At 39.1% G+C, this 22,771-nt stretch overlaps 1 protein-coding gene and 1 long non-coding RNA gene across 5 annotated transcripts; both read right to left on the minus strand.

Moving 5' to 3' along the window:
* Window positions 1–1,847: 1,847 nt before the first annotated feature.
* On the minus strand, window positions 1,848–10,705 carry LOC131354335 (uncharacterized). 4 transcript variants are annotated; one of them, XR_009204743.1, is made up of 7 exons: window positions 10,406–10,705; window positions 10,054–10,143; window positions 9,912–9,955; window positions 3,086–8,100; window positions 2,745–2,990; window positions 2,328–2,446; window positions 1,848–2,223 (listed from the first exon to the last, which is right to left on the minus strand). It is a non-coding gene; the product is annotated as an uncharacterized LOC131354335 (long non-coding RNA). The 4 variants fall into 4 exon arrangements; XR_009204742.1 differs by having other exon boundaries at window positions 3,086–8,128; XR_009204741.1 differs by having other exon boundaries at window positions 3,086–7,413; window positions 7,886–9,955.
* Window positions 10,706–10,808: 103 nt separating this feature from the next.
* Window positions 10,809–17,567, minus strand: LOC131353859 (polymeric immunoglobulin receptor-like). The gene is made up of 2 exons (XM_058390933.1): window positions 17,262–17,567; window positions 10,809–11,131 (listed from the first exon to the last, which is right to left on the minus strand). Exons 1-2 carry the CDS (start codon window positions 17,554–17,556, stop codon window positions 10,809–10,811), a joined length of 618 nt encoding a protein of 205 aa, XP_058246916.1. The 5' UTR covers window positions 17,557–17,567.
* Window positions 17,568–22,771: the final 5,204 nt, after the last annotated feature.

A 22,771-nucleotide genomic window follows, 5' to 3' on the forward strand; every position in this document is an offset into this window, starting at 1 on the left:
TTTATCTGAAAGCTTAAACTGTAAAATAGGCCCAATGTGGTCATCGTTTTTCTGTGCTTGTATGACCTCCTCTACAGGTAATGGCTCACCTGCCTGCTCAGATGCCACGGTGTCATCAAGAGAAATAACTGCAGTCCAGGACAGGTTGGGGTGTGGTACCTCTACCGATTGGATGGTCACTTCAACAGTCAGCTGGTACTTCCTCTGTGCATTCTTTCAGTAGGGTCTCAATATCCATGGGCATTCTTGATAGGCTGTCTGCGTCCACATTTTCTTTGCCGGGCTGGTATATGATATTAAAATGAAAATCTGCCAGTTCTGCCACCCATCTACATCCTGTCGCATTCAGTTTTGCTGGTTAAGACATATGTGAGGGGGTTATCATCGCTGTACACGCTAAATGTGGGGGCATAGTATAAATAATCCCTAAATTTTTCCGTGACAGCCCACTTCAGGGCAAGAAACTCCAATTACTCCAGGTACTCCCTTTTTCTTTCCTTTAACCTGTCAGTCTCTTGTCTCCTTACATTCTGCTTTCCCTGTCTCGGTGTCTTTCAGCAGATCATACAATGGACTCGCAATTTTGGAGATATACTGTCGATAGTAGCTCAACAGACCCATGACTGTGCTCAACTGTCCCACTGTGTCTTTTGTCGTTTCTCACAGGAGCTGTATTGGCCGGATCCATTTTACTACCTTCCTCAGAGACAATCATCCCAAGGTATCGCACCTCATGTTTGAACAATTCACATTTGCCGGGCTTCAGTTTCATCTCACGTTGTCTCAACCTTTGCAGGACTTCCCTTACATCATCCACATGGTCTTCAAAGGTTCGAAAACTAACGTATCATCCAGGTAAGGAATGCAAATGGTATCTCTTAGTTTGCCAAGACACTCCTCCATGCAGCGCTGAAAAGCTGAGCGTGCATTCTTCAGGCCAAACAGTATCCTAATCCATTCATATAACCCCCAAGGGGTCACAAAGACTGTTAAGGGTCTGCTCTCCTAGGCCATAAAGCCCTGATGATACGCTTTCCCTTGGTCAAGAAGCGAAAACCAGGAATTCCCGCCCAAGTTGTCCATTATGTCTTGCATGCGTGGAATAGGCTGCCTGTCAGGATGCGTTTTCCGATTCAACTCCCTATAATCAATACACAGGCGTAAACTACCATCTTTTTTCCGAACGCATACTACTGGCAATGCATATGGCGAATTTGATTTCCACACCCATCCCTGTGCGATAAGATAATAATCTTTCATTTCTTGGTACAGAGGTTTAGGGACTGACTGGTAAGTTCGTGCAACTGGGATAGTGTCTTTAACAACAAATAGCCAGTTGTAGGTTCTCACACTGCATGAAAAGGCAGATTTTCGTCCCCATGAATGCCTGATAACCTCTCTAATCACCGGCAGTTATCGACAATTCACAGCCTGGGAAGTTCCTGTTTGCGAGTGACAAACAAACAGTCGTTTTCATACCAGGGGGTGTATAGGGAGGGAAGTGTGTGTGGAGGTCCAAGGTGTGAAATGCAAATTAGCATATGAATGAAACTACCTTGAATGTTCTACAGTACCTACTGGATGAAAGCACAATTTTTAAAACAGAAAGATCACCTGTGATTGGCTGAGACATGTGTTGCTATTGGTCAGTCTGGGCAATTATAATACTGTTTTGAGTAAACCCCTCCCTTTTTTTCCATTTTGTTATATATTTATTATATAAATAATATTTTTATTTATATTTATTTATTATATTAAACTATAAAAATTGTTAAAGATATATTATAACAATACAGATGTCACAGGCTAATAGTAAATATTAGGAAAACACATTTGGGAGAGACATGCTGATTAAATGTAAGAGTTTTATTAAATAGACATATGAAATATAAATACACAAAAAGTAGCCAGAGATTATTTTCATGGCATCATGTTTGGCATCAAATGTCTTTTTGCTGCCTCTGGGTCGTAGGTATGTGGTGGCGTTCTGTTAGATGGAAACCCAGTTCACAGACACCGGTGATGCAGTGCTGCATACTTTGAACTGGCTTCTAGTCTCGTCTGCAGCTTAGCACACAGATTGCTGAGCTCCTGGCTGCTGAACAATGGAGGTCTCAATCCACTCTGAGACTCCATCAACAGCACTGTCTTCATCTGACATCATGTCAGCGGGGTTTCCCCTCCAGAAGTCCACTTCGTCCGCAGCCAGTACACTTTGCCTCGCTGAAAACACAATTATTACATATAATAAGCAACATGTACATCATTACAGTTTATACTGATGCAACAGAAATAAGAAAAACAAATTTATTTCTAATCAGTCTTACCCTCTTCCTCCTCTGGCCACTCCGGGCTGAGGTCTTATTAGCTGCAGCCACATTTGCTAGCTCTGGCTGGCTGGACTGGAAATTTCTGTGCACGGTCTCGTAGTATGTCGTACAGGCAACTAGAAAAAATGAATGGGTTTTTTAAAAACTACAACCAACCAAACATAAGTACACAGATAAATAACAAAAACAGAATTAAGTACAACAACATGGTGACAACAAAATATAATAACACTATGTGGCTTGGACGAACTTTCGGTCCTAGCTCTATGTTGTATGTTTCTGTAGCACCAGGTCCTGGAGAAACGTTGTCTTATTTCACTATGTACTGCGTCAGATATATGTGGTTGAAATGACAATAAAGCTTCTTGAATCTAATAACTAAATAACACCACCACCACAGTGAAAATTACTTACCAACAAAGTCATTTTTATCCAGGCCTTCATCGCGCAATTCCGGGCTTATGGACAGTGCGCCACAAAAATGAGGTGACCGTCTCATTATATGGCGAGCTTAATCTGTGGAGGCAAAGAGTACAGAGTTAAAACAACGTGTTTATTTACTTCTGAAACAACAGAGTGCATGTTAGCCCATATCTTTCCCATGCTCCGGGTCATAGCGCCTACAGTTTCCTCAGAGTTGTGTAGCGGATGGACTGCCTCCTACAAAATACAAGGAAAAACGCTTTGTTACAAAACTTACACTGGTTCTGCCAAATGAAAGCATGGGTTATGTCGTTAGAAGAATTTAGACTTACCACGATTTTAGGATTGTGCAGCCCCCTCTTCAGTTCCTTGGCTAGTCACTGTAGAGCGCGAAGTAAATATAAAGAGCAGGGGTAAATATAAAACCCGGGGGTAAAAATGAAAACAGTAAGCAAATTCCAGGAAAGAGCAACATCTCTGTTTGAATGTTTTGGTTCCGCTCTTTGTCTCATTTCCTTGTCTGTGATTGGAGGAACATACCGTGTCACCGTGACCTAGCACCTGATTGGCCAAGGCTCGTCACATGCGAAGTGACTCGAAGAGCATTAAACTGTACAGTGGAACTTGTACAAAAAAGATTTGGAATTGTAACCAATTCATGTGTATTTTCCTTATTTGTTTATTATTATTAATGGTTTTGTGTCTTTTAGTACACAAGGTAATTAGTCTAACTAGACGCGATGTGATATGATTCCAGCAATAGGAAATTTTGTCCATACTGAACACGATCAATCGTAAAACACAGCCAATCATAACAGTTTTCTCTGTTTGTGTGCTTTCTCATACTGCAGCTGAAGAGATTACAGTCCACACATTACTTCATACACACATACTTGCACATCACACATACTTGCATTCAAGAGTGCACATGCATAGAGAGATACACCCCTCTGCTTCTTATGGCTTTCATTATAAAACTTGAGGGATTTATTATATATTTCTGCTATTAAACGTCTATAATCAGTCTCTCCTTATCCATTTTTGATGATTAATATTATTAATGCACAGAACTTTTATTGAGATCTCTGTATAGGCGGAGCTGTCAGCCGCGACATCGCAGAAAGAAAAACAGTTTCTAAAACTGGTTAGTCTGGTCAGGACAAAAAGTGATTAACATGGAAAAGATACATTTTACTTGTGTGTCGCTGCATCACGTCGCGTGTTGTTTAGGACACTGTGTAAGACAAATCTCAATTTAAAATTCAAGCAACAATTTAAAAATCTATAATTAAAATAAGACAGCTTTTTACACTAGATTTTCTTTACATTTGGGTAATAAGCCCACTCTCAATCAGTGAGTCCCCCCTCCCCACACTACCCTGGTTTGCATTTGTATAGCTCACTGTAGTCATTTACATATGAAAGCTAAACCCAGGCCAAGGTGATAGGAACATGGGGGGGGTCAACTGCCAAGCCTATTCTACGTCAATTTTTGGCAGTTCCCAACAATTATCTGCACATTCCTGTGAACACTTGTTAACCTGAAATTCTGTGGCAATTTACAGTGTCGTTAACTGACGAAAATCAATTTCATGCATTGTCAATGCAACCAATGTCATTCTTGGATTTTGAAAATGAAGCTGCTTCTTTCTTTAACATTTGTTGCATGGTTTGTTTTTCAGGCTCACCGAGATGGCTTAAATCAACTGGCAGAATCCAAGTAGTGTCAGAGGTATGGCGGATATTGGTTTCTTCCTTATTAATTCCAACAGGAGTTAAACCAGGTCCTTACAGAACTGCAGCTGAATATACAGCCTGTGCTTTTTGAACTGTGCCAGTGACGGCCTTGTCTGTTAACATCAAGTCATGGTCCGTTGGATTCTGTACACTTACAATTATATGTGGAGAAGTATATGGTCACAGAGTAACAATAGTCTCACAGAACTCCAAATCCTTCTGTCCACTGAGAGTTGATGTCAGGCTCAAAAATAAGTAAAGTCTCTTCCTTTGGTCTATATGGCTGCACTCTACATTCCACTTGTACTGATGTATGTTTGGGCACATGGACACTCTCCTTTGTTGTTTTAACTGTATATTCATATGGTGTCTCAGAACTAATTTGTTTGATGAAAGCTTGCACTGTTTCTGTTGTTGCACCACAAGTAGTTCCCTGGAATCCACTTGTGACTAGCTGTGTTATTCCCTTGTCACTCACCATTTGCTTGATCACATTATATCCGATGATTGGATGATGAAGCTGACTACCCCTCATCACCAGCACGACCAGTCTAAGTGTTTCCACTTCATTCGATGCTAAGCCAAAAGTCACTTCCATACATCCTATATAAAGTATGTCTTGTCCATTTGCTGAGTTTTTCAGGCACATCAATTACATCGGCCACATTCCTCAGTCTGATATTCGGTAAGTGTTCCCTCTTCCACATTTCATCCACTATACAAACCTTAGATCATGTATCCCATAATGCATCGACAAGGAGCCCCTGAATGTAACACGGCACTAGACACTGTTTTCCTATAAAGGCGGCACGTGTAGAATTATTGGCTTCCCATTTCTTTCTTTGCTTTACTGAATGTGCGTTTACTCTTGCTGTCTGGTTACATTGTTTCTTATGAAATGTCCAATGATTTGCCTGACATGCTTTTGAACAATATAATGTTTGTTTAGAGGCGGCGCATTGTCGTAGTCCAAGGCCAGAACCTGTGATACCACATTCCGCACAGCTGGGTGGGGTCATCATTGCATAACTGGTCAATCCTCGTCCTGCAGTCATGACCCTGTCTCGTTTAATGACTGCTTTTTATACATCGCTGGTCCTCATGCTCTACAGCAAACCAGAAAATGATCGCTACTGCCACACCTATAACAGTGAGTACAGTACACATCCAACTCACTTTGTTGACATGCCAAATATTTTCTCACGTGTTGATGGTGGGTGGTAGCGCTGTGCCGGGAACCACTGTTGTCATTGGAAGGCTCCCCCCCTTCTGCCATACGGCTGCACATAACCTTGAGATGGGTATGCAGATTGAGGCGGTGACGTGACGGTCTGATCTCTCACACGAGTAGAGCACTGTGTAGATATGGCCTGCGGTTGTCTAATGGACTCTTTAATCTGAGAAACCTCTACACTGAGATCCTTCAGCAATGCCATTTCTGTTCGCATTTCCTTTAATTCACTCAAGATGCCAGGCTCATGTTTCTCTGTGCTTTTATGGCATGATGTCTTTTTTTTCTCTTCAGCAGAGGACTTCACTGGCCTGTACTGAATGCATCTTGGGATGTTGTTGTTGAGCTAGAAGCTTCTTCTTGCTTTGATGCTCTGTTTCGTTGGCACACGCGATATTAACTTTATCAAAGAGAAGTTCATCACTCGCATCAGTTTTAGTCAAGTAAGGTTGCAGATTGCTTCTGATATTGTCGTTTTGCAGGCCAATGAGGACAGTGTTGAGAAACATGCTCTGGACTAAAACTTGGTCTTACTTCAAGCTGGATTCTGCTTCCTGAGATGCAAACAGGATCTTTTGCCGCAAGTCAAGACACCTAACAAGGAAACTTTGTGGGGTCTCTTTACTACTTTGTGCCTCAGAGGTAAGCTGTTTGTACAGTTCGGTCACACATCTTTCTTGGTAGTGTGCTCTTAATATACGTCTCAGCACAGGCAGGGTTAAATTTGGTTTTCCCTCCAGGTAACTACACAGTTGCATGACTGATACAATTGCTCTTATCACTGCGTCCACTATTTCGAGCTCTGAAACTCCCCTGGTCAATCCATGTTCGATCTGATGGGCCAAACCTGAAAAGGTGAGCTCATCTTTTTGTCCAGGTTCACCTATCGGTCCTGATATTTTAAATTCTCTGTTCCAGGGGGACATAACTGGCCTGTGTGTCACTAACTGCAACTGGGAGCTTGTGTCTGACTGTACATTTTGACTTTGTATAGTGCTTAGGTTCTGTTGTGTACCTGTGCATTGTGGTGTGTGGTTAACTGCTCTGTTTTTGCTCTATTAAACTCTGCAAAGCTAACTGTTAAGCGTAAATTTCTTTTTGCAGTTTATCCTGCTCTGTAGTTTCTGCTACTGGATTTACATTCACTCTCTTAGTTGTCTGTGCTACATGTTGTTCTGAATCACTGTTTTCATTAACCTTCTGAATTTCACAGATTTTGTCATTTAGACATCTTCCAATTCCCCTAATGCCTCTCGCTCTACATGTCTCACAATTACAGAAACAAGAAATGACTGGCTTTTGCTACTGGCATCTTCACACTCGATCCCTAGGAATGCACATAGTTCAGTCAAATTTTCTTGTCAGATAGCATATACAGCTCCTATCACCTCAAGCTTCAAATCCTCTATGTGATCCATTAGTTACTCAGTCTCTTGATGTGTGCAAAGTGATAGAAGTAATGTCCTTAGCTGGCTGGAAACCTTCAGTGCTTCTGGTATCGAAGATCAACCTCAGACTGCTTGCACTTTCGTTCCGGGATCGATATGGACATCAGACATCTTCACTCCACTGGTCACCTGGGCTGAGTAGTACGCTGAATGGCACTGGCTGGAAGCGGGCTGTCATCACTGGAAGCCAGCTCGCACTGCATTCATCCCAGCGGTGCCTCCAAAAATGTAGCACCCTCACTGCCTGATGAGGGGAGATGTAAATAATTAAGAAAACGCAAGACACAGAGCTGCTGCTTCACCATCAGAGTCTCTGTATTTTCTGAGCAGCGCGACCCCTCCCCAAACAGGTGACCACCTCCCAAGGGAAAAACAGTCAAACAATCAGTGCATCATTCAAGGCTGAGCAGGGAACACTAATAGTCACAGATAATACACCATACTGTGCATTTAAAAAAAAAAAAAAAAAAAAATACATTCACTTGTTTCAAGTTCAATGTTCCTCTGATATCATTTATTGACATTTTTTTTCCTTAATTTCCCACATTTATTTATTTATTTATTTTTGAAACCACCACACTGACAAACACTAAGGCAAATATGAGCATATAAAATACAAAATATATGAAAAAAATGAAAAACTGAAAAATGAAAAACAGTTAATAAAAAAAAAAAGAAGAAAAATTACCTACCACCAAACATTATGAAAGTCTAACCTTAAACACAGATCCATAATTGTCTCCTGGAACTGGATGGGCAATTGATTCAAAAGCAACTCCAAAAGGAAAGTTCAGAACCAATCATCCTCCAAACACAAATAATTCCTCACATGTCTTCCTGTTGGCTCCACCTTTTTATTTCAGTAGGCCTTCCTGTTTCAGGGTGACTTAAGTTCAAAATGAAAGTCCCCTTTCATCAGTGTAGGAAGTTTCTGCCCCAAACATAAGTGTGATGCATCACTTCAAATTAAACCACAAATCACAAGAAAATAAATGAAGGAATAATTGAAAAGTATTCCAAATGAAAAACCAAATTTACCAGATAACAAAAGACAGAAAATCAATTATGGCTTGAAATCTATTGAATTCTATTGATTTTACATTCTTTCACATTTGTAAAATAAAGTATCACATATTTATCTTAGCCCTAATATAGTGGCGTAGCAACGTTAAAATCTAACCACACACATTCTGTGATTTAGCTGAAATACTATTAAGCATCAAAGGGAAGTCTAAAAGGTTTGGAGAGAACAAACCATGAATATGTAATGAAGCTACAATATTTACAGAACTATTTATTCAAGACTATGATGGCATCAAATTAGTGCCAGAAGTATTGTACTTGTTAAAAAACATACACGTAAAAAAAACAAAAAAAAAACAAAAAAAACATGCATCACAGAAATAATACACGTAAAAAAAAAAGAGAATAAAACACGCAAATCACAAGGATGCTAGTTTGTTATTCCAAAAATCACAAGTAGAGTTTTATGCAGATTAGGGGGCAGGATGAAAGTCTCCATTGGTCCACTGCTTCTCAACCTACTGCCCTTCTCTAGCCAATCAGTAAAGTGACATCACTGATCTGCCGGTTAGTGTTTGAACCTGTCTTGAGCAAGTGAGAAGATGGGCGATTATGCACTACTACATGTAATCGATATCAATGTACACGTTAGTTAGATGCCTTAATTGTCCAAGGAACCAGTTGTAATCTGTCTAAAATGGTTCTCAATTGTTGAGTGTTGGGGTTGTGCTTACAGACACTGATTGGATGCTGTGGCCACAGGCACAGTTTAGGACAGCCATTGAACCAAACTCCCCGTCCCGAGACTTTGGACGAGATCTGTATTTATTAGTTTTAAACTATGTGCAGCAAATTGTGGAATAAATGTGTTTTCATTACATTTATAGCATCTTTCTACAATGCTTACATCTAATAATCCTAAATCCTTCTGCAGCTTTTATGGTGGCATGCAACTCCAGAATGATGTTGATCTATATCTAGCATACAGACAGAAATAAAGAGTCTGGAAATAAATTCTAATTTAAAGAGTTATTTTATGTTGACAGTTTTTTGACTCTGACAAGAAGCCATTGTTATCATATGAATAAAGAGCTCTCTCTCTCTCTCTCTCTCTCTCTCTCTCTGGCCTTAATATAAAACAGTAACAATCAATGCTTTAATAAAACTTTATTTTCTTTCTTTCTTTTTTTTCAAAAAAAAGAAAGAACTGACCTGAGACTGGGGATGTGGTGATACAGGACTCTGATTAAGAGTCTGGGTTAATACAGAGATAAGACTAAACACATTACTTTAAAGGTATACATTTCATCACGATACTGAACACATACCGCACTACTCTACTGTTTGAGCAGCAATAACGCTATGCTATGATGCTAATGATTGTACAGTGATACACTTGTTCAGTTCATTAAAATACTCTTTAGCATAATAACAGGAGGGTTGACATGATACTACAATAGACACACATATAAGAAGCTTTAAGCGTATTAATTAAACTTCTCACTTGCTCAAGACAGGTTCAAACACTAACCTGCAGTGTCACGCATGTTATTTCTGTGATTCACGTGTTTTATTTTTTTTATGTGTATAATATATATAATTTGTTATGAATATGATACTTATGCCACTAATTTGACGCCATAGACTATTTCTGAAGAAATCTATTGATTCATTTTTTGATAGATCAGCGAACTGAGATATTCTCTACTGCAGACTCACTGTTCCATCTCCATCACCTCTGCTGTAATGAACTGTACCAGGACCTGGAGAGTAAAATAAACAAGAAAAGCTCAGTTCATGCAGCTAAAATAGTGAGGAAGTGGATGATAAATTTACCACCAAAGCTTAAAAGTGTTTGTACCTTTCTTTATGGTGGTGCAATAAACCAAAGCCACGATAATGTGCAGAAAGATCACAGTCACCATGGCGACAGGGATGTAGAGAAGGGGTTCTGGAGAGACATTACCAAAATACAATCCAGGAATCATAGTGAGAAGTGAAAGCGGGTCAGAACACAAACTCAGATAATCCGTAATCACAAACAAAACACACTGTCAGTTGGCAGAATATCTCATTTCTACATTTTGTTTCTTATGCTATAATACACTTTTTGTCACCAAAATTTGATAAATGTACACGACGTCCTTTAGGATTTCACATATTAGTTAAAAAAAAAATCATTTCTTTGTACAGTCTACGGAAGGGTGTTTTACCTTTCACTGTGAGGTAGATGTATGTTTTCATTTCACTGATCTCACACCTGTACCATCCTCCATCCTCTACAGTCAGGTGTGATATGAGTAGAGAGAGATTTCCTGGAGGATGATCATTAAAGAGCTGAACTCTGCCTGTGTAGCGATTTGTCTGGTCTGCTGAGATGATTTTCATATCAGATTCATTATAAAAGCTCCATCTGAAAGTGTGTGGTTTGGCTTGTAGTTCAGAGCAGGAGCAGGGCAGAAGGACAGACTGTCCCACGTTTCCAGTCACATCCACTGTCTGTTGATTCAGTGTGCAACCTGGAGAATGAACAAACAACATATTGCATTGCTGTTACAACATCAGATTAATCTGTCATGAGATTATCACTGAATTAGCATTGTGAATAAAAATGATTCATTTACCTTTAACAGTGAGTCTGATGTATCTGTATTCAGCCCCTTTAACACTACACCTGTAATCTCCTCCATCCTCTTCAGTCAGGTGTGATATGAGCAGAGAGAGATTTCCTGAAGAGTGATCATTAACCAGCTGATATCTCTCTTTGTACTGATCACTCTCAGGAGATATCTGTATCCAGTTATTTCCATTTGTGTATTTCTTCCATGTGAATGTCTCAGGTTTTCTGTGGAGGTCAGTGCAGGAGCAGGGCAGCAGTACTGAGACTCCTGTGTATGCAGTGATCTCTTCTGTCTCTCCATTTCCTTTCAGCCTGCAGCCTGTATGAACACACCAGTTAATGATCTGTTAATGAGCAGTTCACCATCTACAACAACTCTACAGAACTACAGACATCCTGGAACTCCACAACTCACTAATGTCCACAGTAGGGATGTAACTTAAAATGAAAACATTAACAGATAAATGCTCTATATGAATACAAATACGGTTCAGGGTCAGTATCTGGAGGTGCAGTATTTATTTATTCTACAATAAAAGTACTGTGATCTAATCCATTACATTTCTTTGTGCTTTTATACAAAGCAACTTTATCTAAAGAGGTCCCATGATTTGAAATCACTTCCTTTATCCACTGACTCATCACTTCCTTTATCTAGCTTACTCTGATTCAGCAACTTTAACCAGAGAATGAACTCACACTTAAAAATTAATTTCAGAGATTACGTAACCAAAAGGTTGCCAAAATTAGTTGCTAAAACAAATGGCAAAAAAAATTCACACACCTACCTAAAGCCTTAAATAACCTATTATGAATTACCTTTTCTGGTATTTTACTGTAAACCAATACTTTTCTTGCCTGAATATTTGCACTGCAATCCATGAAATGCTGTAAAAATACAATTTAACTTTCAATCCAGACACAGAAATGGATCTTTGGAGCACAAATACCGATACAGATAGTGTCATCATGTTACACCCCAAAGCCACAGGTCAGTAATGACCTCATAAAAACCTCAACCACATGATTTCAGTTGTTTCTTGTACACTTTACATCTCCACATCATGAGTAAGATTGATGATGGTAAGATTTATAGGCTTTAAATGCTAAATTCTGACATTTTTAAAATATTTAGATTAGTAAATAGGAGAGAGAGAGAGAGAGAGAGAGAGAGAGAGACTTACCTTCAGTGATGTGGAGAAGGAGAAGATAAAAACACACCTGCATTTTTAATAACAAATGACCATAAGCAGAGACACTGTGTTGTGAAAATGCAGTCTTACATTCAGTTTTTAAAGCGCTCACACACACAGCACATCACATGACGAAGTTTCTACTACTTTTTCAGTTCTTTCTTCCTCTTTCATCTGTTTCAACACACAGTACAGTCATAAGTAGCTCCATCCATCCATCATAGCAAATCCAAATCCAAATGTTTTCTAGCAACATTACTCGTCCAAGCATGTATTACTCACCTAACCCTAACCCAGTTTAATCCCAAGAAAGAGTTAAAGATAAACACACAGTGACCGACTGCTGCACCGTGTCTGATCACACACACTACAGATCACACACACTACAGATTTAGCACTTTACCACATTCATACATTAACAGGAAGTGCAAATTTAGCAGTATGTCACTGACAAGGTAGAAGAGTGAAACACAAAAAGTGTGATGCTGCAGAAAAACACATAAATCCCAAACACTCTGCTTTTACTGAACACCACAATGAGTAAAGATACTGTTGAAGACATTTAATATAAAGGCTGGAAATAGAGAACAATTTATTTTAATTTCCAAACAAAGTAAAAGAAGAGGCTGGTGAAAGTCTGACTGTTTAGAGCCACTGAAGAATAAATGAAAACAGGAACTAACTTGTTTCCTGAATTACTAAAAGAAAAGGACTTTTCTTCAAAATGCACAAGATTTCAAAATGCACAAGACCTATAAATTAACTTTATAAAATCTGTCCAGAAACAGACTTAAAAAGGATGTGAATATTAGGAATAAAACTGCATTAATTAACTGCATAATAGAAATGACATTCAAAATGTTGAAGGATATACTTTTCAATTTAGTAATATACCACACATTCTATATACACTGTACTGTACAAAATAAAAAACTTAAGTGTTGGAAAGAACAATTTCTGAATGAAAATCATAGCTATAATACATTGTTTAAACTGGCTACAATGCAGCTATTGACTCTAGAGAGACAGATACAGAGAGAGAGACAGAGAGAGAGAGAGAGAGAGAGAGAGAGAGAGAGCGCGAGAGAATGATGGTCCAGGAAAGACATTGATGCCACAACAAAAGTGAATCTACAACTGAGCAGCCCAGCCCTGGGAGTTCCAGTCGGGTTATCAGATGCTTCTTCAGAGGCTTCCTCAACACATTCACTGAAATCAGCAGCTGGAGGTTCAAATGTTCCTATTAATCTGTTCATCTGGTCTACACTTTCATCTGGCAGTGATAGGTCCTCTATGTCTGCACTAAGTCACTTGAACTGCCGTACATCTCCAACAATAAACTTTTTGGAAATCTGAAAATACATACAAAAAATGAAAGCTGGTTTATTTTGAATTGGCAATTGATGATATTGTCAACATGATTTTACTATAATATTCTGAATTAAATCTTTAGTAATTATTGGTTGTTTCAATGAAGTACATAATTCATACTGAAAATAAGTAGCAACATAAATGCTATTTTGCCATAACCTTTTCAAAATGAGCAAAGATCAGTCCATGAAGAGAGCCATTTTGTAAGATTCTACCTGAAGCCTGCTTTTGACAGCATGAGATAATCACTGAAGTAGAACTGTAGATAAAAATGAGATATTTATGCTTAACAGTGAGTCTGACATGTCTGTATTCACCTTCTCTAACACTACACCTGTAATCTCCTCCATCCTCTACAGTCAGGTGTGATATGAGGAGAGAGAGATTGAAGAGTGATCATTAACCAGCTGAAGTCTTTGTACTGATCACTCTCAGGAGATATCTTTTCCCAAACGTTTTTCTTTGCTGCATCATTTCACTTCCATGTGAATGTCTGCAGTAATCTGTTCTGCTGTATAAACACCAGTTAATGATCTGTTAATGAGCAGTTCACCATCTGCAACAACTCTACAGAACTACAGACATCCTGTAACTCCATAACTCACTAATGTCCACTAAAGACAAATTTTGGTAACTAACAAACATGCACAACTGGCCAGTCAAAGAGAAAGAGGTGTGCCATTATACTTTACTTTAATAACCTTCCTACAGACTTCCTACACTGCATCATATAGAACTACCATCAGCCCCGTGGTCTCCTCACATGACATTTCTATAGAGTCAGGCAAACATGTTTGTGAAAGAGACAATAACAGCAGAATAAAAACACAATATTTTTCAAATTTACATTTGAAAAAGCATTCTACATGAACCCAGGACATAGATAGGGATTAATAAAGTCCTGGTAGAAAGTTCTTACTTAATAACTGTTAAGCAGGTTTGATGAAACACCCATAATGAACATTTTCTAATGTTTATATTTTCAAAATATAACTCCAAAAATTACCTAAATAACTTAACTTGTTCATTGTAAATTTCCCATATCATGAGTATGATTAGTGCATGACTTTTTGCTTTAAAAGATAAATTCTTACATTCAGTGACTCCTGGCATAGTATTAATGATGAGATGTCGGAGAAATTACATAGATATCATACATCATACATTAGACTAGATTTAAAATGGCAATGCTCTGCCTAGAAGTAGTGGTTATCTATCACATATCAAATACCTATCAAAATTATTTAGCTCCTGATTAGTAGTAAGCTTTTGAGTAATGCAGATAATATATGTATCTTTACAATATCAGGTTGTTTTAGCTTTTGATTAATGCACATGTATAACTTTTATAATAATCATGCTAATCATGCAGAAATAGTGCTGAGAAGGGTGAAAAAGGGGATTTTCTGGTGCTGAGACATTCGAAAGTAAGGGGATTTTCAGGGCCCAGAATAGAAGGTGAGAGAAGAGAGACATACGCTAGACATAACCTAGACATGACGGCATCTCATCAGTGTCAGCATCTCTTAATAGGTGAAAGAGAAGCACATTTAGATCCAGACATAGAGGGTTTACCAAGAAATAGATGCATGGTTTTCTAAGAAATTGAAGCACATCTAATTTAAAACATCAAGGTACGTGAGGTACGTGCACTTCGTTGTAAACATCGAGGTACTGTAGGTACATGCACAATGTTGCATACATCATGTACCCGAAAGATTGCGGTCATATATCATTTCTAGGAAAATTTCAGGGAAGATTGAGAGAAGGAACATTGATGTCAGAAAAGGGAGGAAAAGGGACGGTATGGGGACAAATAAGAAAATATAGTAAGTATGTAAATTAAGGAAGGAGGGATTAAAGGTATACATACATTGAGTATAATCTGGAAATATTTAAATTTGGAAAAGGAGGCACCATGGGGTGCCTGAGGTACAAGAAGAAGGGAATTTTTGGGGTTTTTTGAGACCAGCTGCTCTCCTCAGAAATGCATGTGATTAACTGCATCTCTGAATAAAGAAACCTGCTTCTCCTCATCTGCTGACTGAGATCTCCTTCATTTCGGCTAAGTATTTGATAGTTTATTAACTTTATTTGGTAAGATTAGTGAAATAATAGTAATAGGTACAATTAAAGTTTCCACCCTGCGATATGTCCACTCGGAGGGGACTCTGAGTTCCGACAGAGAGAGATCATCAGACTCACCTTCAGTGACATGAAGCTGTATAAGGAGGAGAAGAAAACACACCTGCATTCTTACTGAGGATCCAAACCAACACATTAATCCAAAGAGAGAATTAGAGCTAAACACACACTGACCAACTGCTGCACCGTGTCTCATCATAATGAACACACTTTCAGTTAAAACAGGAAGTGAAAAATTAGCAGTATGGCCTTGACCACATAGAAGTGAGAAAGTCGCTCATGTCTTTTGCACAGCAGAACTGAGTGTATGTTCTGAATCCTTATTAATCGTCTAACACTGATAAACTATTTAACTCTGATACATTTTAATGCATCGAACAAAAGCAGTGTTAATTTGCATTTCTTCTTGTAAACATGCATTTTATTGTGCATTATTTTGCATGAGTTTTTACATGACCGTGTCTACTGTTGCTGATCTATTGGCATTTCAGCGTTACTGCCCAAGAAAAAATGTATTATGATCTTAATTGATAGATTGGTTTTTCAGGTTGCTGCTTGATTTTGAGCCATCTATCCATCTAACAGGACGTTTTTGGACGGTGTGGAGAAGCAGAAGCCCACACAGAGACAGGAGATAATGGGAAACTTCATACTGACAGTGAGCTCAGGATCAATCCATCGACCCTGAAGCTGTGATGGTCTGGAATTCTGAGCTTCAACATTTAATGGGGAAAAGCTCTAATTGAGAATGCTAGAGGAAAATATACTGAGCAAAAAGAAGCTGAACTGCTGAAAGACAGAAAAAGAAAGAGATGATGAATTCTTCATCCAGTTCCTTCAGGTAACAGGTGATATAAGAGCAGCTCCATGGCTGAGGAGAGATGTTTTGGGCAATGGACCAGGCACCCAGCATCAGGAAAACGACTGGCAAAGCTGATCAATCAGCTGAGACATCACCAATATCAGTCAGAACATGACCTTAAGACTGTTTAAATGTTACACTGAATGTTGCATGGTTAAAACGAAACAGTGAGGGAAAGTGTAAAAGCAGAGAAATAGAGAAGAGTTTGATAGAATAATTGATAAGGGGTTTGTAGATGTGTTGATTCTTGTATAACGTCTAAGTCTCTATAGAGATCATTTGTACAGAAATGTTTCATGGGAAAGTTTTTTTTCCCGCACGTTTGCAGAATAGGAGAAGACAGTAAGTGCGTCTTAAATGAACAGAAGTTTATGTAGTGTGTCGATCATTAGCTTTACCAGAAGATGTTTCAGAGTGTGCAGTTGTTTCATCATTGAGCACTGGGGTTGGTTTTGTACCTTTTGTTGTGACATCTACAGGAAGTGAAAGTTAGTGTGGGGTTCTTGCTGTGAGCTGATGTACTAACCCTAAAACTAAGAATTTTCATTCCAGTGTGTATCAGTGGTGTGTGGTACCTGGTTTGGAAGGAGGTGAAGTTGTTGTGATCACTGGTGTGGATGATGAAGGTCTTGTTGATGCACCTGCAAGGAGAGAAAGGTTTAATAAGTTATATAGTGGTTTGGCTTGTAGTTCAGAACAGGAGCAGGGCAGAAGGACAGACTGTCCCATGTTTCCAGTCACATCCACTGTCTGTTGATTCAGTGTGCAACCTGGAGAATGAACAAACATCAACATATTGCATTGCTGTTACAACATCAGATTCATCTGTCATGAGATTATCACTGAAGTAGCATTGTGAATAAAAATGACTCATTTACCTTTAACAGTGAGTCTGATGTCTCTGTATTCACCCCCTTTAACACTACACCTGTAATCTCCTCCATCCTCTTCAGTCAGGTGTGATATGAGCAGAGAGAGATTTCCTGAAGAGTGATCATTAACCAGCTGATATCTCTCTTTGTACTGATCACTCTCAGGAGATATCTGTACCCAGTTATTTCCATTTGTGTATTTCTTCCATGTGAATTTCTCAGGTTTTCTGTGGAGGTCAGTGCAGGAGCAGGGCAGCAGTACTGAGCCTCCTGTGTATGCAGTGATCTCTTGTCTCTCCATTTCCTTTCAGCCTGCAGCCTGTATGAACACACCAGTTAATGATCTGTTAATGAGCAGTTCACCATCTGCAACAACTCTACAGAACTACAGACATCCTGGAACTCCACAACTCACTAATGTCCACAACTTACTTGTGTTCACTAATCACAAGTATTGAAAACTAAGTCTAATAACCACCACAGGCTTGTAAAAGAAAGCAGTGCTATTTATTTATTAAAAGCTATTTTAAACGCTTCCTACAGAGCAACACACCTCATAATACACAACAACAAACAAATCATTTTACAATATGGTGGCAAGAACACAACACAGCAAAATGTTTAGGCAAAAATGTTTAGAGGCTTGTGACACAGAAACTAACAGCAGAAAAAAGGAAACTTTTCCTAAATATATCCAAATGAAGTGACAGTGTGAACACACCACACGGGTAAGCATTTTAATGTCGTCATCCATCCATTCTGTGAACAGTTTACACACCAAGTGTTTCAAGCATCTTTAAATTGATTGGACCAAATTATTGTGGTGTAACCACATGTATGATGCTGTAAGAACCACGATGAGTAACAGCCAATGAGAGAGCGAGAGGAAGGTGTAGGGGGACGAGGAAAGAACAAGCAGAACAGCAATCATGATACATAAACCCAGGACATAGACAAGGATTAATAAACTTTTCTTGGCAGAAAGTTCTTACTTAATAAGTGTTAAACAGGCTTGATGAGACTCCCATAATGAACATTTTCTAATGTTTATATTTTTATTTACATTCAATTAAAACGAAAACTCCAAAACTTACATAAATATCATTTATCCAGTGTGTTTTATACTTCCACATAAGTAAGATTAGTGCATGACTTTTTGCTTTAAAAGATAAATTCATACACACAGTATTTCATGACATAGTATTAAATAGGAGAGAGAGAGAGAGATCAGCAGACTTACCTTCAGTGATATGAAGCTGTATAAGGAGGAGAAGAAAACACACCTGCGTTCTTACTGTGGATCCAAACCAACACATTAATCCAAAGAGAGAATTAGAGCTAAACACACACTGACCAGCTGCTGCACCGTGTCTCATCATAATGAACACACTCTATAGATCACACACTTCAAGTTTGTAGTAAAACAGGAAGTGGAAGTGCATATTTAGCAGCTCACTGCTGACCAGACAGAAGTGAGAAAGTCCCATTTTTATTGTACATTCTAATTGTGAATATTTTATAATGAATATTCTATTATTTATAACTATACAATATTATTCATTTTAAATAGCACCATAATGAACACACACTAACTTCCACACAATTACAATTAAACAGGAAGTACAACGTTAACAGCACTTGTTTGTCCTTCCTGATTTGTGAAATACAAAGAAGGCCAAAGTGAGAAAAAAGCAACAGACAAGAACAACAGCATTACTAACATGATCCACAATTTAACACCAAGTAAAGGAAGGAAGAAACAGGGGGATTTAAATCCACACAAGGAACTGAGCCACAGGTGGCAGCAAAAACACTATAAAGAGACAGAGGGGAAAAGCAACATACAACATGGAGAAATAGTGAAGTCCTCTAGTGGACAATACATAGAATGACAAGTCCAAAATCCTGCCACTGTCAATGGAGAGAGAGAGAGAGAGAGATCTATAATCAAGGTGCTCAAGGATTAACAGAATTAAATAAAAAATTAGGGATTTAAAGATTTAAATAAATAAATAAATAAATAAGTAAATTAATAAAAGAATAAAAACAAATAATAAAATTGATAAAAATGAACCATCGTCATGTTTAAAACTGAAAATCTACTTTGTTTTTCTTACTGATGTAGATGGCCATTTTTTCTTGGCTGCTCTGTGTTCATTTTAGACCCAGAATAAAAGTTAGCAATGAAAAGGTATGGAAGTATAATAGTGCCAAAATTCTTGAAAGCAAAATAGCATATTGAATCACATGAACTGAATAAAAACTTGCCGCAAAAAAGAAGTTTGATTTTTTCTGCTTTGTATTTACAAAAAAAAAAAATACAATCTTCATTTTTTTTCAACCTCACAAATTCAGATGGAAAAAATTCAGGTATTAAAATTCAGGTGTAAAAAATACGAGCCTTCAAATTCAAGTGGAAAAATTCAGGTCTCAACATCCACTATTACAGGAAGAGCAATGGATTGCCGATGTCTCGGGCCCGAGTCTCAGTGCACTTTAAGTGTACATCCTGCTCCCTGTACAGTTCACTTAGAGGGGAATCACTCTGCCGATTCGGCTCTTGTAATGAACCTGCAGCGGAGAAACGGCTCTGAGTGAGAGTGCAGGGATTGCGGGCTGTGAAGAATGGACAATGGAAAGACAATGGAAGACAAAGTCTCGGAGATACTCTCTGATGATTCCATCCTCAAAGAAATAGGACAGAAAAGTCACCAAGAGCATGAAGTAGACAAGATGCAAGCAGCAAGACAGATGAGAGAACAATAAGAGAAGAGAAGAAAGGCTGTAAAAAAGAAGTTTGCATGTTCTCCCCATGCTTGGTGGGTTTCCTCCCACAGTCCGAAGACATGCTACTAGGCTGACTGGAGTCTCTGAATTGCCGGTAGTGTGATTGCATGAGTGTGTGTGTTGTAATGACATCACCCCCCCCACCCGCTTCCAGCTCTCTCTCGCACTGGCTGAGACTCTAATCTGCATGCTCATGTATACCTCACACTTTTTGTGGTTTTCTGTTGTTTATCTTATTGCAAAGACAGTGTGAGAAGGATAAATGATTGCCACCAATAAATGAAACAAAGAGCATCCCATTCTTCGGTGTCTGCCTGGATTTATATATATATATATATATATATATATATATATATATAAAATTTGTGTACACGCGTAAGGACCTAGGCTAAATTGTTAGCCGGAAATTTACAAATGGTGCCCGAACTGTGAATGAATAACCTCGGAAAGAAAGGTTTAGACAATGGACAGCGAGTATATTGGGAATATGTTTTTTTGTTGGTGACTATTACGAAGCATACAAACTGTTTTTGGAATTCGACTTATTGTATCTTTGCCTGGCATACGTTTGCTAACGGATGGCTGAAGCAGCAGCTTTGAGATCTGTCATTCACTCATGCAACAACAGGGTTGGTGAGAGTGTGAAAGGACACGGGAGTTGGTGCATACATGATTCGGATGGGAAAGGAGCGTTTCTGTTTTGTACAGAAACGCTCCTTTTGTGTGTGTGTGTGTAATATATATATATATATATATATATATATATATATATATATATATATATATATATATATATATATATATATATATATATATATATATATATATGGGAAATACATGCACTGATATTTGATGATAATATTTTTTGTGTGTATTGTGATAGGCTTATTGGTACTACTTACTAATGCAAGTGTGCTAATGTAACCTATCCTAGGATAGTTTTCTTTCCATTTGTTAGTGATCAATTTTTTTTTTTTGGTCTTCCAAATTACATTTACAATGGCTAGACGTCTTGATATGTTTGTAGATGATGATGAGGACCGTGACTGTATTCCACATGGGCTGTGGGGTGATGATTCGGTCACACTTCAGCATGTTGCTGCTCAGCTAAAAAAGTTGCAGCAACAAGTAGATACGCTGACATCTGCATTTAGTATGTCTATTGATTTACAACACAGCTTACTACAACAGATTGGGACCCAGACCTCTTCACACTCACAGAGACCAGACACAGGTACCCAGCCTATGTATACCTCCACCCCTACTACACACATACTCACAAAACACGACAGGGCAAACTGCTGAGGCTTATCAACATTCAGGCGGAAATAATACTGGTGCTCGTCCTAGACACAGTACACGCACTGCAACACACTCTCGCTGGATACACAGCCCAGTCATGCCCACAGCCCTCCCAGTTAATCAGGGTTACCTTTCCAGCCTTGTCCCACCCAAGTTTGACGGGGGTAAATCTATTGAACCAGAGGAATGGCTCCATAGCTGTAAGAAAACTAGGCAGAGTGGAAACACAGAACCTAGTGGGGGGACAGCTACGAGTCCTCAGTCAGGTCAAGGGCCCTCATGCACTCCGGAAGACACTAGGTGTGACCTGGCTGCTCGACCACGTAGGTTTCAGAAAACCCAGGGGGGGGGGGCAACCAAAAAGGGGAATCAGGGCCCAGCATACAGAGAGCGGAGGGTCCTCACTCAGTGAATTTAGTATGGAACACCCCAAGGAAGACTAAGAACTCTCCCCTGACATCAATGATAATGGTTAACCAGGTTTCTCTGAGGGCAACACTGGACACTGGTGCATCCATTTCAGCAGTCCATCCATCCACTCTGCTTAAGTGTGGAGTAAATGAGGATATTGTTCTCCCCTGGACTTTCTCCCCACTCAAGTTGGCTGACTCAAAACAGTGCACTCCTTTAGGCGTTGTGTGGCTGCCAGTGAGGTTGCTGGGCCACTTGTTCAGGCATCGTTTTACCGTAATTCCGGACCCGTCTTGCCCTGTCCTTTTGGGCACAGGTTTCATGATTCAGGCAGATGTTCACATTCATCCGGCGACAGGTGGTGTCAAATTAGGAGACAATGCAAACTATGCACCAGACTTAGGCCTGTTAGAGGGGGAGTTTCAGGACTTGGAAGGCCATGTAGCTTGCCTGACCTTTAAGAATGTCACCGTTGATTTTATCCCAGTGTTAGACCAGGTAGTCCTACCTCCAGCTGACAAGGAAAAACTGGCAAGCCTGTTGAAGGATTTTGAATATCTTTTTAGTGGGAAGCTTGGGAAAACTTCATTAGTTACACATACGATCAACATAGGAACTGCAAAACCAGTGTGCCTTCCTCCCTATCGTGCCTCGCCTGCTAAAAGAAAAATTATTGAAGAGTAGATTTCTAAAATGTTGGAGGATGATATCATTGAACCCGCTTCAGGGCCCTGGGCATCACCAATTGTGATAGTTGAAAACCTGGGTACAGAGCAGAGATTTTGTGTGGATTTTAGGAAAGTGAACAAATGTACAGTGAAGGACTCCTATCCCCTGCCGAGAGTAGATGACTCTTTGAATTTTATGGCACAAGGTAAATTTATTTCGACTCTGGACCTTGCACGTGGTTATTGGCAGGTCTCATTGGCTACTGACTCGAGAGTAAAGACAGCTTTTATCTCTCACAAAGGGCTCTATCAGTTTAAAGTAATGCCTTTTGGGTTGTCCAATGCAGC

Source organism: Hemibagrus wyckioides, linkage group LG06, assembly GCF_019097595.1.
Source record: "Hemibagrus wyckioides isolate EC202008001 linkage group LG06, SWU_Hwy_1.0, whole genome shotgun sequence".
NCBI classification, from domain to species: domain Eukaryota; kingdom Metazoa; phylum Chordata; class Actinopteri; order Siluriformes; family Bagridae; genus Hemibagrus; species Hemibagrus wyckioides.